Source organism: Bombina bombina, chromosome 1 (genome assembly GCF_027579735.1).
Source record: "Bombina bombina isolate aBomBom1 chromosome 1, aBomBom1.pri, whole genome shotgun sequence".
In the NCBI taxonomy this organism is placed as follows: domain Eukaryota; kingdom Metazoa; phylum Chordata; class Amphibia; order Anura; family Bombinatoridae; genus Bombina; species Bombina bombina.
Genome location: NC_069499.1, coordinates 1,560,803,332 through 1,560,817,923, shown reverse-complemented (window position 1 = coordinate 1,560,817,923; position 14,592 = coordinate 1,560,803,332). Strand labels below are relative to the sequence as shown.

At 38.2% G+C, this 14,592-nt stretch overlaps 1 protein-coding gene across 2 annotated transcripts in view; it reads right to left on the bottom strand.

Moving 5' to 3' along the window:
- The window catches only part of SEC14L1 (SEC14 like lipid binding 1), a 175,317-nt gene that overhangs the window by 126,801 nt on the left and 33,924 nt on the right, over positions 1-14,592 (bottom strand). For both annotated transcript variants that reach the window (XM_053709617.1, XM_053709624.1), the window contains exon 3: positions 14,038-14,120. In XM_053709617.1, coding sequence (XP_053565592.1) covers positions 14,038-14,100 — 63 coding nt within the window. In that variant the 5' untranslated portion in view covers positions 14,101-14,120. The remainder of the gene's footprint in view (positions 1-14,037; positions 14,121-14,592) is intronic.

The following is a 14,592-nucleotide window of genomic DNA, read 5'->3' as shown; positions in this document are numbered from 1 at the left end:
AGTAAGTTCTGTGTAAAAAGTTATACTCAGCTGCTCCCAGCTGCAGGTAAAAATAAAAAAAAATGAACAGCAGCCAATCAGCATCAGCAGTGCTGAGGTCATGAACTCTTACTGTGATCTCATGAGATTTGACTTAACTCTCATGAGAATTCATAGTAAGCTTCCTTTACCTGATTGGTGAAATAATATGAGAGTGCACGATGCTCATCCCTTCAGATGTCCCAGGACAAACACACTAAAATGCTGCTTAGAAATCCTTTACAATGGGAGGTGGCTACTGAGGAACTTTTGAGGTAAAATATCTTTCTTTTTTACATAGAGATGTTCAGGAGATATTTTCTAGTCAGCTTTTTACAGCTATGCTGCATCACTTTCAAGTGTTTAAAGGGACAGTATACACTCATTTTCATATAACTGCATGTAATAGACACTACTATAAAGAATAAGATGCACAGATACTGATATAAAAATCCAGTATAAAACGGTTTAAAAACGTACTTAGAAGCTGTCAGTTTGGCTCTGCTGAAAAGGCAGCTGGAAAGCCCACTGCAAGTGGGAAATAAGAGCCTCCCCCTTCTTTTGCATATGAAAAGACCCTTTACACAAAAAGGAGCAAGCTGGAGAAGGTAGCTGACGGTATTCACATAAAACTTTGGGGCTTGGTTAGGAATCTGAAAATCAGAGCAATGTTATTTAAAACTAAGCAAAACTATACATTTATTTTAAAAAAAAAACTTTATGGGCTATATAAATAGATCATCTACAAAACATTTATGCAAAGAAAAAATGAGTGTATAATGTCCCTTTAAACATTTGGGTATTATGGCCCTTTAATCAAGGCAGACAACACTAGTATAATATTAAAATGTTCTAATTCATTACGGCATTTTATTGTAAAGCAGAGAAGATTTATTAAAGGAAACCTAGGTTACAATATGTTAACACCCATAGCTTTATAGCCACTAAAACCAATTTATTCTATAGGTAGTGGAATAATGCCTCTTTCTAAATCATGAAAGAAAGAAAAAAAAATTGTGTTTCATGTCCTTTTAACTCCTTCACTGCCAGGAATTTCAGAGGAAAACTTGCTCAAAGTACCGTAAATTGTTGTAGCCTTTTTGCCATCACTCTGATAAAACAGAAATCTAGCTTTTGATTTTTTTGATTTACCTATGAAAACTATGTAGGTTGTCTAGGATCATTATGGTATATTTATTTGCCAAAAATTATCATAAAAAAAAAAAAAAAACCAACAACTTTGGGTTTCTCACTGAAATTATTTACATACTACTTGCGAAGTCATAACACAAATGGCTGTAAAAGCTTTTCTGCGATCCCCTTTGTTTAGAAATAGCAGACATATATATGGCTTTGCCATTGCTTTTGAAAGCAACCTTACTTGAAATTCCTGGCAGGAAGGGGTTAATCAATTAGTTTGTAAGGTAAACAATTGTATGCAGAGTAGAGATTACCCACCCACCTGACACCTCCCACTACCTGATCTCTCCCAACCCCCCCCCCCCCCGATCACCACCATCTTAGGTACTGGCAGTCAGTCTGCCAGTATAGTGTTTTTTTGTGTGTCCCCCCCCCCAATAATTATTATTTTCCTCACAGTGCACTGATCCCTCCTCAAAACTCCTCTCTTCTTCACTCACCACCATTGGTTACCACCACCCGACCTTGAAATCATGTGATCACATTGACGATATGCGTGATTTCATTTTATTTAAAGCGTTTACACTCAAACTCTGTTCCGATTTTAAGCATTTGCATGAAGGGGTTAAGGGGGCATTCTAGTGCAAAACTAATATTCATTTTGCTAAAGCATTTTGAGGGGGGGGGGAACTTGTTTTACTATGTGCTTAACTTATTCAAAAGGGTAAAATATGTAGTCAAATCAAAGTTGTACTCGCAGAACACCCTCATTCTGTTCTAGATAAGGATCCAGCAAGTGATTGGAGCATAGGCGTATGCCTGAGCCTCTCCAGATGTGGATACAACTGAGTATTTAGTTAATGATATCAGAGGGGTTAAAAGACAGAAAATAAAAAGGAAAATTTGGTCTAAAAAAAAACAAAAAAAACACACAAACGCATTTTATTTTACACTAAAATGCCCCCCTTAAAGGGACAGTCTACACCTTGTGTTGCTGTAGAATAACATCAGCGAAGTCTTAACGCTGCAATTTGTTATCAATAGCAAAACTCACCATTTGACTTATTTGGAGGAGCCAATCCAGGTTTGAGGCTACAGACAAGACTAGCTCCAGTGATCATGTTAGTATATTGTTTTGCAGTGAGCTTCCAGTAGTGAATTATTGCTCCTTCAACAAAGGAAACTAACTGAACAAAGTGAATTCGATTGGTTTATCTGAATCATGAAATAAAACATTTTGGGTTTCATATCTTTTTAAAATTACAAGAAAAGAGAGTGAAGTAAATAAAAGTATATTGCAATATATTTTAGTTCAATATAATTCAGCATTTTATAGCACAATCTCAAGGTGTTTAACCTCCCTTTAGAGCATAAGAATATCTAAGATTTAATTTGTTGGAGTCTCTTTATTAGTGTTAAAAGGTGTCCGCTGCCCTGTAGCTACACGTGTGCACCACTTCCTCACAGCCAAGTCCTGCTCAAATTCAGCAATATGTTCACAATGCATGAGTTAAACACATAGTTAGAAAGGGACACATACATTAGAGAATTTATTTTTTGCACATAATATTTTATGGACTGGAAGTGCACACTGACATAATGCCGTCTGCAGTTTATTGGCTAGCGCTGCCTTGCTATCACATATCTCTTTATGTGAAAGGTTAGACTCCTGCAGATGTCAGGTATCGTCTTTCTCACTGTGAGGATCAAGGCAAAGGGCAAGCGATCTACCTTTAGCAAAACAGCAGCATACAAAGTGCGGCACCCAGAGCGCAGGCACAGAAAAACAACAGCGTACAAAGTGCGGCACCCAGAGCGCAGGCACAGAAAAACAACAGCGTACAAAGTGCGGCACCCAGAGCGCAGGCACAGAAAAACAACAGCATACAAAGTGCGGCACCCAGAGCGCAGGCACAGAAAAACAACAGCGTACAATGTGCGGCACCCAGAGCGTGAAAACACAGAAAAACAACAGCGTACAAAGTGCGGCACCCAGAGCGCAGGCACAGAAAAACAACAGCGTACAAAGTGCGGCACCCAGAGCGCGAAAACACAGAAAAACAACAGCGTACAATGTGCGGCACCCAGAGCGCGAAAACACAGAAAAACAACAGCGTACAAAGTGCGGCACCCAGAGCGCAGGCACAGAAAAACAACAGCGTACAATGTGCGGCACCCAGAGCGCGAAAACACAGAAAAACAACAGCGTACAAAGTGCGGCACCCAGAGCGCAGGCAGAGAAAAACAACAGCGTACAATGTGCGGCACCAAGAGCGCAGGCACAGAAAAACAACAGCGTACAATGTGCGCCACCCAGAGCGCGAGAACACAGAAAAGTGTGTTGCTGATTACAACCATTTAAAAGCACTAAAAAGATGTTAAACACATAATATTAACACATAACTGCCATGCACTACTGGGAGCTAGCTAAGCACATCTGGTGAGCTACTGCTGAGACGTGTGTGCAGTCACCAATGAGGAGCTAACTCCTGAGCCTACCAAGGTATGCTTATCAATGAAGGATACCAAGAGAATATCATAAATTTGATAAGAAAATGAATTTAATTTATCTCTTTAAAACTCATCTTATCCTAATAAAACTAACATTTTTTTGTCAAGCTTGCAGAGAAACGTCCTTCTCCACCAATACAGATGTGGGAAATGTCAGCCAATGAGAATTCATAGGAACTACTGTGCAATTAGTATGTTCTTTTGTTACTACTAACCCTGTAAGTCTGTTTAACTTGCTCAAAGGGGTTAAACACATGGTTGAAGTACTCCTTAAGGGCCTGGAAGCAGCCGTAAAAACATGCAGGGTCAGTAGTGCTAAAATTACACGCTCTAGCAAACTACAGTATATCATTTTTTTCCACCATAATGTCCCTTTAAAACTAAAAAAGCAGTTATGCAACTTTTAGATTAGCGTGTTCGCTTTGGCTCTCACAAGAATGTAAGTTTTTTATTGAAGCACAATGTTCCCATTTTCTGTTTATATTCAGATGTATTTGAAGTCCCTTAGGACAAGTCAGCTGAGGCTCCCATTCTTCACACTTATGAAATGTACGGAGGGTAGACCCTGCGACAAGCAGCAAGTAATCAGGTAGAATAAAAAGCTAAACTATGTACAACACATGAAGAGCCAGTAAGCTGCTCTATATTCACAGTGTCATTAGATTTCAAGCTGTCCCTGCAGTCAGGAAATTCAGATACAGCCCTTTCCAGAACACACTGTTCTCTGAGGTTTGTAGAGCAGCTGACACGCGCAGGTTTTCCTCTGAGATAAACACCGGCTCCTAAGCATCATTTCCTGCAAACGTCTCTTACAGATTTCAAAAGCTCAGCACAGAAATCATACACCCAGTGCAGCAAATTACTTACAGCCAGATACTGCAAAAACCTATTACAATACCTATTCTTCCTACGCTTGGCACGCTTATTTATCAGACCCCTTCTACCTACGCTTGGTACGCTTATTTATCAGACCCATTGTACCTACGCTTGGTACGCTTATTTAACAGACCCGGTCTACCTACGCTTGGCACGCTTATTTATCAGACCCGGTCTACCTACGCTTGGCACGCTTATTTATCAGACCCGGTCTACCTACGCTTGGCACGCTTATTTATCAGACCCCTTCTACCTACGCTTGGTACGCTTATTTATCAGACCCCTTCTACCTACGCTTGGTACGCTTATTTATCAGACCCCTTCTACCTACGCTTGGTACGCTTATTTATCAGACCCCTTCTACCTACGCTTGGTACGCTTATTTATCAGACCCCTTCTACCTACGCTTGGTACGCTTATTTATCAGACCCGGTCTACCTACGCTTGGTACGCTTATTTATCAGACCCGGTCTACCTACGCTTGGTACGCTTATTTATCAGACCCGGTCTACCTACGCTTGGAACGCTTATTTATCAGACCCGGTCTACCTACGCTTGGCACGGTTATTTATCAGACCCGGTCTACCTACGCTTGGCACGCTTATTTATCAGACCCGGTCTACCTACGCTTGGCACCCTTATTTATCAGACCCGGACTACCTACGCTTGGCACGCTTATTTATCAGACCCGTTCTGCCTACGCTTGGCACACTTATTTATAACTCCCCTTCTACCTACGCTTGGTACGCTTATTATCAGACCCCTTCTACCTATTCTTGGAACGCTTATTTATCAGACCCGGTCTACCTACACTTGGTACGCTTATTTATAACTCCCCTTCTACCTACGCTTGTACATTTATCAGATCCCTTTATTAAAATTGCTGTACATTTAAACCCAAGTCAAAGTTCAAAGGGAATCACATACACTTTTCCCTGAAATCAGAACCAGCTGGTTTAGTGGTGTGACTGGGTCAGTACATTGTCAGATTAAAGTACCTACAGCAACTGATGTGATATTAAAAAAGGGACATAGATATGGAAAGCTATTATGAATCACAGTGTGAAATTTAAAATACTTTTCAGTTTACTTGATCAAATTTGCATTGTTCCTCAACAAAGGACATAAAAAGCATCCCTAGGTATGTTCAGGAGTAGTAACACTGCTGGAAGGTAGCTGGCGATTACACAAAATGCCTCTAGTCTTTGACTCACCAGATCTGTTCAGCCAAGTCCTAGTAGTGCATTGCTGCTCTGGAGTGGGCTTTACCTATGTGCTTATACAGAGGGTTCCACGATCAGCAGTGAAAAATTATAGCACCTCATTTTTGCACTAGAATGCCCCTTTAAGGATGATAAACATACTAACACCAGGGTTTTAACCCCTTAATGACCACAATGTACCCTGTATGTCACTGGTCGTTAAGGGTTTTTTTCAGGACATAATATCACAAGTGTAGCAAGAACACGCTATTAATGCCCTCCCTCCAGCAGGCTTTGTGGAATAGAGCAGTCTCAACGCTGGTGGCAAGACCGCGGCTAAAAAACAATCAAGTCCCAAAAAAAGGCCAGCGACATACAGGGTACGTCGCTGGTCCTTAAGGGGTTAAAGAGGTTTTGCAAATTGTTATTCAAGTGTCAGTTTTTAATGCTATTAAAACATTTAATTTTGTAAGCTAATCTTTTTGTGATTAAGAACTTCATTGCAGCTATAAACTGTGCATAGGCTTTTAATGCTTTTCATAGGGGATAAGCACATAGTATTGTAGGGTCGCTAGTCTTAAAATCTTTGGACTACAATGCACCTTTAAATTTATTTTGCCTATAAATTTCCTAGCTGACAGTAACGCAGGCTATAGTGATTAACCCATTACTTACAAGTAAAAAATACATTGTGATTATTCCGCTAACTGCTATCAACATACAGAGACCCCGACTGCCCCATGTCGCCTTTTGTGTCATGAAAACATCAGAAATCAGTGTACCCCTTTGTTTTGCATCTGGATGTCAGTAGACATGGTTAACCCCCCCCCTCCCATCTCACCGAATGTGCTATCCTACATTCAAAAGCAACCGCTAAAGCCAGCACTTACTGGAAAATCCTTGTACAGCCAAGAAATCACTCTGAAGTGGGAAAAGGATATTGTTCTTGCATGTTACAAAAACCTGCAACTGTAAAACACAGCATTTACAGTGCAGGGCCCTTTATTCAACCGCTGCACATATCCTAAAGGAAGTCTGTCGCTTTACAGAATAGGCGGCTTGTAGGTAATCTGTTCTATGCCAGTCTACTCAGTAAAAAAGGGGTAAAGTGTCACATTTTATATCTAACAAAATAATAGTTTACCAATACCAACCGATCACACACCTCATATGACTAGTTACAGGATGTTACTGACTCTAGCATTGTTTAGCCCTTGCAAATGGGTTAAAAACATAAATAAACTGCCACTTGAGAACCATAAACATTGCTGTTTCTAAGCAATAAACCACCAGTGGCTGACAGGTATGTGAAACGTGGTAGTCATGTGTACTTGCCGATCACAAGCTACAAGGTTTGCGGCTACTGAACAGGACTTTACCTATTCATGTAACCCCTTTGCAGTTGTCACTGAAAGTAAAAATGACAACACATTAAAGAATAGAATATAAATGTCCCTTTAAAAGACTATTATATACAGCAGATTTGCAAAATAAACCAATACACAACAAAAAGACACTGCAATAAAATGTTAACCCCTTAAAGGGACATAAAACCCAATTTTTTTTTCTGTCACGATTCAGATAGAAGTAAATTAGAAAGTTGTTTTAAATTGTATGTTCTATTATCAAATTTTAGTAGTTTTCTTGTTATCCTTTGTTGAAAAGCTGGGATGTAAGCTCACGAGTGTGCACGTGTCCACAACACTATATGGCAGTAGTTTTGCAACAATGTTATACATTAGCAGGAGCACTAGATGGCCGAACTATTTCCTGTCATGTAGTGCTTCAGGCATGTGCACGCTACCTACCTAGGTATCCCTTCAACAAAGAATAACATGAGAACTAAACAAAACTTGATAATAGAAGTAAATTGGAAACTTTTTAAAAATTGTATTCTCTATCTGAATCATGAAAGAACATTTTTGGGTTTACTGTCCCTTTAAGGACACAGCTTCAGTTTGCACATTGTTCCATGACGGAATAATTCATTAAGCGGTTAAACATGCAGCTTTTTTTCCATATAAATTTCAAAGGTTCCTTTCATTTCCCCTTCTCCAGTATCATGTGACAGCTGTTAGCCAATCAAAGATTTTATAGTTCAAATGCATATCTGAATCTAGCACATGCTTAGTAGGGGTGGTTCATCAGAAAGAGTACAAGCAGCCGTCGTTCTGCACAAGCTCTTTTACAAACAAAGGCTTCTCCAAGAGTATGAGATGTGAAACTGGTGTGATGAATACATTATTATACAGTATTGCAAACACTGCTGTAATATAGTAGTCAAAACAGACCGAAGTATGCCCTTCAACAAAGGGTATCAAGAGAACAAACAAAAACTGATAACAGAAGTAAATTGGAAAGTTGTTTAAAATTGGACGCTCTTAACCGAATCATGAAAGTTTAAATTTTCACTCTCGTGTCGTAATATAAAACACATCAAGGCCCTAGCTCATATTTTTAGATGCTATTCAGCCAGAGAAGGAGAATGTATAGATAAGCTGGACTAAGTGCTCTTATCGCCAAGCAACGTGCGTGTCTGTTCCATGCAAACATATTTAGCATGCCTTCCATCCCTACTCGGAAATAGTTCAGATTTCCCTGACTCGAGCAAATTCAAGAACATTTTAATAAAGAATTTCCATGTCAAATCTGGACAGAAGAAGCCCCGAGGCCCAAAATACTTCTGAAAAGCTTTTGCAAATCAGCTTTACTGCCTGTGCTGGATTTGCATGTCTTGCGGCCTGCGTTATTTTGAGATGGAATAGATAAAGGCCAGCAGTACTTGCATTCCTGTCCATGAAAGAACTGCGTGCATCATTATCAGACCAATACAGTTCCTCTCAAGAAACCCACACTGGGACACCTTCCTCTTTTGTAAGAACTACTTTTTTTTTTTTTTTTTTAAGTGTTTTACAAAACAAGAAACAATGAATTGTTTACACATTAGGCTTTTGCTGGCGGCCATGGACACTAATGCTAAACTAGTAGAATAGGTTAAAAGGTTCAGCAATGTAGAAAATGTCCTCCCACGTGATATATATATTAAAGGGACAGTTTACCCAAAAATTGTACCCAACGATTCATTTTACCTGCTGTATTAAATTGTCGTTCCTTTACCTTTATTTTGGCATTTGAAATAGCTGAACGTTTCTATACTTAAAAGGAAATCAAGTCCAAAATAAACTTCTGATTCAAATAGGGCATGCAATTTTAAACAACTTTCCAATTTACTTTTAATCACCAATTTTGCTTTCTTCTCTTGGTATTTTTAGTTGAATGCTAAACCTAGGAGGCTTATATGCTAATTTCTTAGACTTTGAAGGCCGCCTCTAATCTGAATGCATTTTGACAGTTTTTCACCACTAGAGGGAGTTAGTTCATGTGTGCCATATAGATAACATTGAGCTCACGCACGTGACGTTACCTAGGAGTCAGCACTGATTGGCTAAAATGCAAGTCTGTCAAACAAACTGAAATAAGGGGGCAGTCTGCAGAGGCTTAGATAGAAAGTAATTGCCTGAGGTAAAATGTGTATTAATATAACTGTGTTGGTTATGCAAAACTGGGGAATTGGTAATAAAGGGATTATCTATCTTTTTAAACAACAAAAATTCTGGTGTTGGCTGTCTCTTTAAGTATAGGCTACTAACAAGCTGCGTAAACACAGCCAGCAGAATACAATGTTAATTTTTCATTGTCGTCTCTAAGTATTGAGCTTTGATTTACTGACAAATATAATGTAAGGAAGCATGTGTGTGTACACTAAGGTAATAAAATAATGAGATCGTATGTTTTGCAAGTTCAACCCATTTCCTGCATTTGAAACCACAACCTATTTCATATACACAAATAAAGCTGAAAGTGCAATTTCTTATACATTCTATACTTTGCAGCTGGTATAACAAGCCATTAGAAATACATTAAGGGAAAAACAAGTGTACAGTATACTGCCCCTTTATATTATGTTACTTAAAACACACAAACCAACACTTATTTTTTATTTTTTTTAATTCCATGATCGGTAAACTTGTGCATGTGCCAATCACAGGATTGCGCTGTGCACTTATCAATTAACAATCAGTAGCTAAGAACACTGTGCCAATTTACACTTATTTACTAATAAATAAAACACAATTTATATTACAAAGCTTATCAGAATAGTATGCCGGGAGTATACTACTGGCTTTAATCACCTTCCTTTACCATAAAGACATAAATCAAGAGATATATTGTGTGTAGCTGCTTGTACACAATTTAAAAGCATTAAATAATAATAAAAAATAAAAAAAATAGCTAAAACAGAGACAAATCCAAGACAGACTAAATCCGACCCTCTTGTTCTGGGTAGGTTTTGCTTTAGACTCTCATAGATGCTGTGCTTGAATATCTCTAGTCTCACAGAATGTACATGTCAGATTAGATTAACAAGTAATAGGATTTGCTGAAAGTAATTTATCTTATCTTCTAGGAAAAGGGGCTCTGATCCTCACTTGCAGCAGGAGTTAGAGACAAACGGCCAATGAGAAAAAACAAAACTCGCCAGCATGGAGGGAAGATAAGGAACTCGAGACTTGCTATAGATAATAATAGAAACTACCAGTCACACGTTATCTATAAATCTCTCTCATATTATATATATATATATATATATATATATATATATATATATAGGGAGTGCAGAATTATTAGGCAAGTTGTATTTTTGAGGATTAATTTTATTATTGAACAACAACCATGTTCTCAATGAACCCAAAAAACTCATTAATATCAAAGCTGAATAGTTTTGGAAGTAGTTTTTAGTTTGTTTTTAGTTTTAGCTATTTTAGGGGGATATCTGTGTGTGCAGGTGACTATTGCTGTGCATAATTATTAGGCAACTTAACAAAAAACAAATATATACCCATTTCAATTATTTATTTTTACCAGTGAAACCACTATAACAGCTCAACATTCACAAATATACATTTCTGACATTCAAAAACAAAACAAAAACAAAGCAGTGACCAATATAGCCACCTTTCTTTGCAAGGACACTCAAAAGCCTGCCATCCATGGATTCTGCCAGTGTTTTGATCTGTTCACCATCAACATTGCGTGCAGCAGCAACCACAGCCTCCCAGACACTGTTCAGAGAGGTGTACTGTTTTCCCTCCTTGTAAATCTCACATTTAATGATGGACCACAGGTTCTCAATGGGGTTCAGATCAGGTGAACAAGGAGGCCATGTCATTAGATTTTCTTCTTTTATACCCTTTCTTGCCAGCTACGCTGTGGAGTACTTGGACGCGTGTGATGGAGCATTGTCCTGCATGAAAATCATGTTTTTCTTGAAGGATGCAGACTTCTTCCTGTACCACTGCTTGAAGAAGGTGTCTTCCAGAAACTGGCAGTAGGACTGGGAGTTGAGCTTGAATCCATCCTCAACCCGAAAAGGCCCCACAAGCTCATCTTTGATGATACCAGCCCAAACCAGTACTCCACCTCCACCTTGCTGGCGTCTGAGTCGGACTGGAGCTCTCTGCCCTTTACCAATCCAGCCACGGGCCCATCCATCTGGCCCATCAAGACTCACTCTCATTTCATCAGTCCATAAAACCTTAGAAAAATCAGTCTTGAGATATTTCTTGGCCCAGTCTTGACGTTTCAGCTTGTGTGTCTTGTTCAGTGGTGGTCGTTTTTCAGCCTCTCTTACCTTGGCCATGTCTCTGAGTATTGCACACCTTGTGCTTTTGGGCACTCCAGTGATGTTGCAGCTCTGAAATATGGCCAAACTGGTGGCAAGTGGCATCTTGGCAGCTGCACGCTTGACTTTTCTCAGTTCATGGGCAGTTATTTTGCGCCTTGGTTTTTCCACACGCTTCTTGCGACCCTGTTGACTATTTTGAATGAAACGCTTGATTGTTCGATGATCACGCTTCAGAAGCTTTGCAATTTTAAGAGTGCTGCATCCCTCTGCAAGATATCTCACTATTTTTGACTTTTCTGAGCCTGTCAAGTCCTTCTTTTGACCCATTTTGCCAAAGGAAAGGAAGTTGCCTAATAATTATGCACACCTGATATAGGGTGTTGATGTCATTAGACCACACCCCTTCTCATTACAGAGATGCACATCACCTAATATGCTTAATTGGTAGTAGGCTTTCGAGCCTATACAGCTTGGAGTAAGACAACATGCATAAAGAGGATGATGTGGTCAAAATACTCATTTGCCTAATAATTCTGCACTCATATATATATATATATATATATATATATATATATATATCCATATCCATATCCCTCTATATATACACACCTATGTATCTATATATCTATATCTTAGTGTTCACCCCAGGACCTTTTTAGTAGGTGCACTAAACCTTTTCCAAAGTTTATTGAACAAATGATTAAATACATTTATATCAGAATTATAAAATTGATGCTATAAATTTTACACGCACATCTAAAGTTTCTTGTTTTATATTAGTGTTATTATATAGAATATATACAGAATGCTACATCTCAAGGGGATGCTCTAAGTTTCGTGTTTACAAAAGAATGTCATTTTTTCCACTAAATGGCACTTTAAATTATAGGAAAAGTGAGCATAATAACTTTTAATATAAAAGGTTTACTGCCCCTGCGATGCAGAGATCCAGACAACTACCAATAAAGAATACCATGGGATTGAAGAAAATTTAATAATAGAAAATACAAATTTTAAAAATATTTTCCAATTCACTTCTGTCTGAATCACAAAAAGAATATTTGTGTGCTTCATATCCCTTTAATGAAAAGGACATTGTAGAATAACTACTACTTTGGGTTTTGTTCTCATAACATTGAACTATAGTAATTAGTTGTTACCATGTACTAAAGTTTTATTATTTATTTCTCTCAAAAAAGTGTAGCAAAAATCATAATCTGCCCCCCTAACAGTTTTTTAAAGGGGCATTAACGTCAAATTTAAGCTTTCATGATTCAGACAGAGCATGCAAATTTTAACTTTCTAAATTTACTTCAGTAATCAAAATTGCTTTGTTCTTTTTGCATACTTTGTTGAAAAGAATATAGGTAGGCTCAGTAGCAGGAATGCTCTCATGGGAGCTAGCTGATTGGTGGCTGCACATATCTGCCTCTTCTCATTGGTTCACATGATGTGCTCAGCTAGCTCCCAGTAATGCAGTTCTACTCCTGAGCCTACTCTTGGAAAAAAAAGGATACCAAGAGAAAGTAAATTGGAAAGTTGTTTAAAACTGAATTACGAAAGTTTAATTCTGAGTTTACTATCTCTTGAACATGCAGCCTTGGTGATTTAAAGGGACATTAAACACCTTGAGATGGGAATATAAAATGATAAATCGTATATAGAAAAGATTGCAATATAATTTTAATTCTATTCTGAAATTGTGAGCTTTTCAGTTGCTGTTAGAAATGGAAGTGCAGAACACTGTTATATTCCACACAGCCATTGGCTGCACACTCTAGGGACCTATTTATAACTGTCTCTAATTGGCCACAGCAGAGAAGGTAACCTAAGTTACAACATGACAGCTCCCATTGTTTTATAGACACTAAAACTTTACACTTATTTTGTCAATATTTAAACAGCTAATGAAACTTTGAGAATAACATATAGATGTATTTTTTTAGACTAATCTTTTCTTTAAATGCATCATTATATCTTGCATTTATTTAGGGTTTAATGTCCCTTTAATTTTAGACTCCGTTGTGTTTGTATATGGACGTGGGCACACTAGCTTTACAACTGCCCTATTGTGAGACTGGTAAATTGTATGGTTGTTTATTAAAAGGGATATGTAGGCCCTACATCGTGTTATACAACCAATTAATACATTGCAATCGCCTTTACCGCACACATTTACACACCCTAAGTGATGTAGAAACAGAACTAAAAGCAGGAAGGGACGAGCGTATAAAAAGAGGAAGGATAACAGGGTTTTTTTAACCGAAATAATTCCATTTATCTTCATACTCCATAAAGGCAGATTAAGAAAAAGATGAACATCTTTACATTAGAAGACATTTGTAGGCTGGTAAACTAATCAAAATCTCCACTATACCAGTTACTAGCTAGTCAATGAGGCGTCACATCACAACAAGAGCACATCCATATTAACCACAGAGATAAAAGCACGGCTCACACACAGCTGCACTAGGAAGATATCAGAGGAAGCAGGTGTCAAACATAGGAAACTAACAATGTCACACGTTTGGAATACTGACCAAGCTTCGTGATATACGCACTGAATAAACACATTAAATTGCTAATAAAACATGAACTACTTACTGCCATAATTAATTCAAAACTGTACTTGTACACCCGGACGGGTGACTGGTATTTCTGCACCATGGTGGCTGTGTTGTCGTTATCTGGAATAAAAACAAAACATAGTTAGCACACAGATTATAGAAACACACAGCTCACGTTGAATATCCTGGAGGTGACAGACATCAGAACGACAAGACGAAAACTGACCTCTTGCCCTCTTAGAGCAACAGGTAATACTGGTTTAAGTCAGTCTCCAAAATTAATCTACATTTCAAAGTAAATTATAATGAAACCAGTTACTGCAAGAACAACATTCTGTACAGAGCAGACAAGGTAAAGATGTTCCTCTGGCACCTGAAACTAATAATTACCGTTACACATAAATCACCTCATTCCGCCAGTAGTTCGCTCATGTGTCCTCAGAAAGGTTAGCGCTGAGTGTATTCAAACAAAGACGTGTGTGTGCATGCGCGTGTATATTGTATTCTAGTTTTGTCACATTATAAGCAGGACTGTCCCTTTTTTTTTTTAGAAAACCAAAAAAGTTCTTTAATTCAGTAATAATTATTTTTT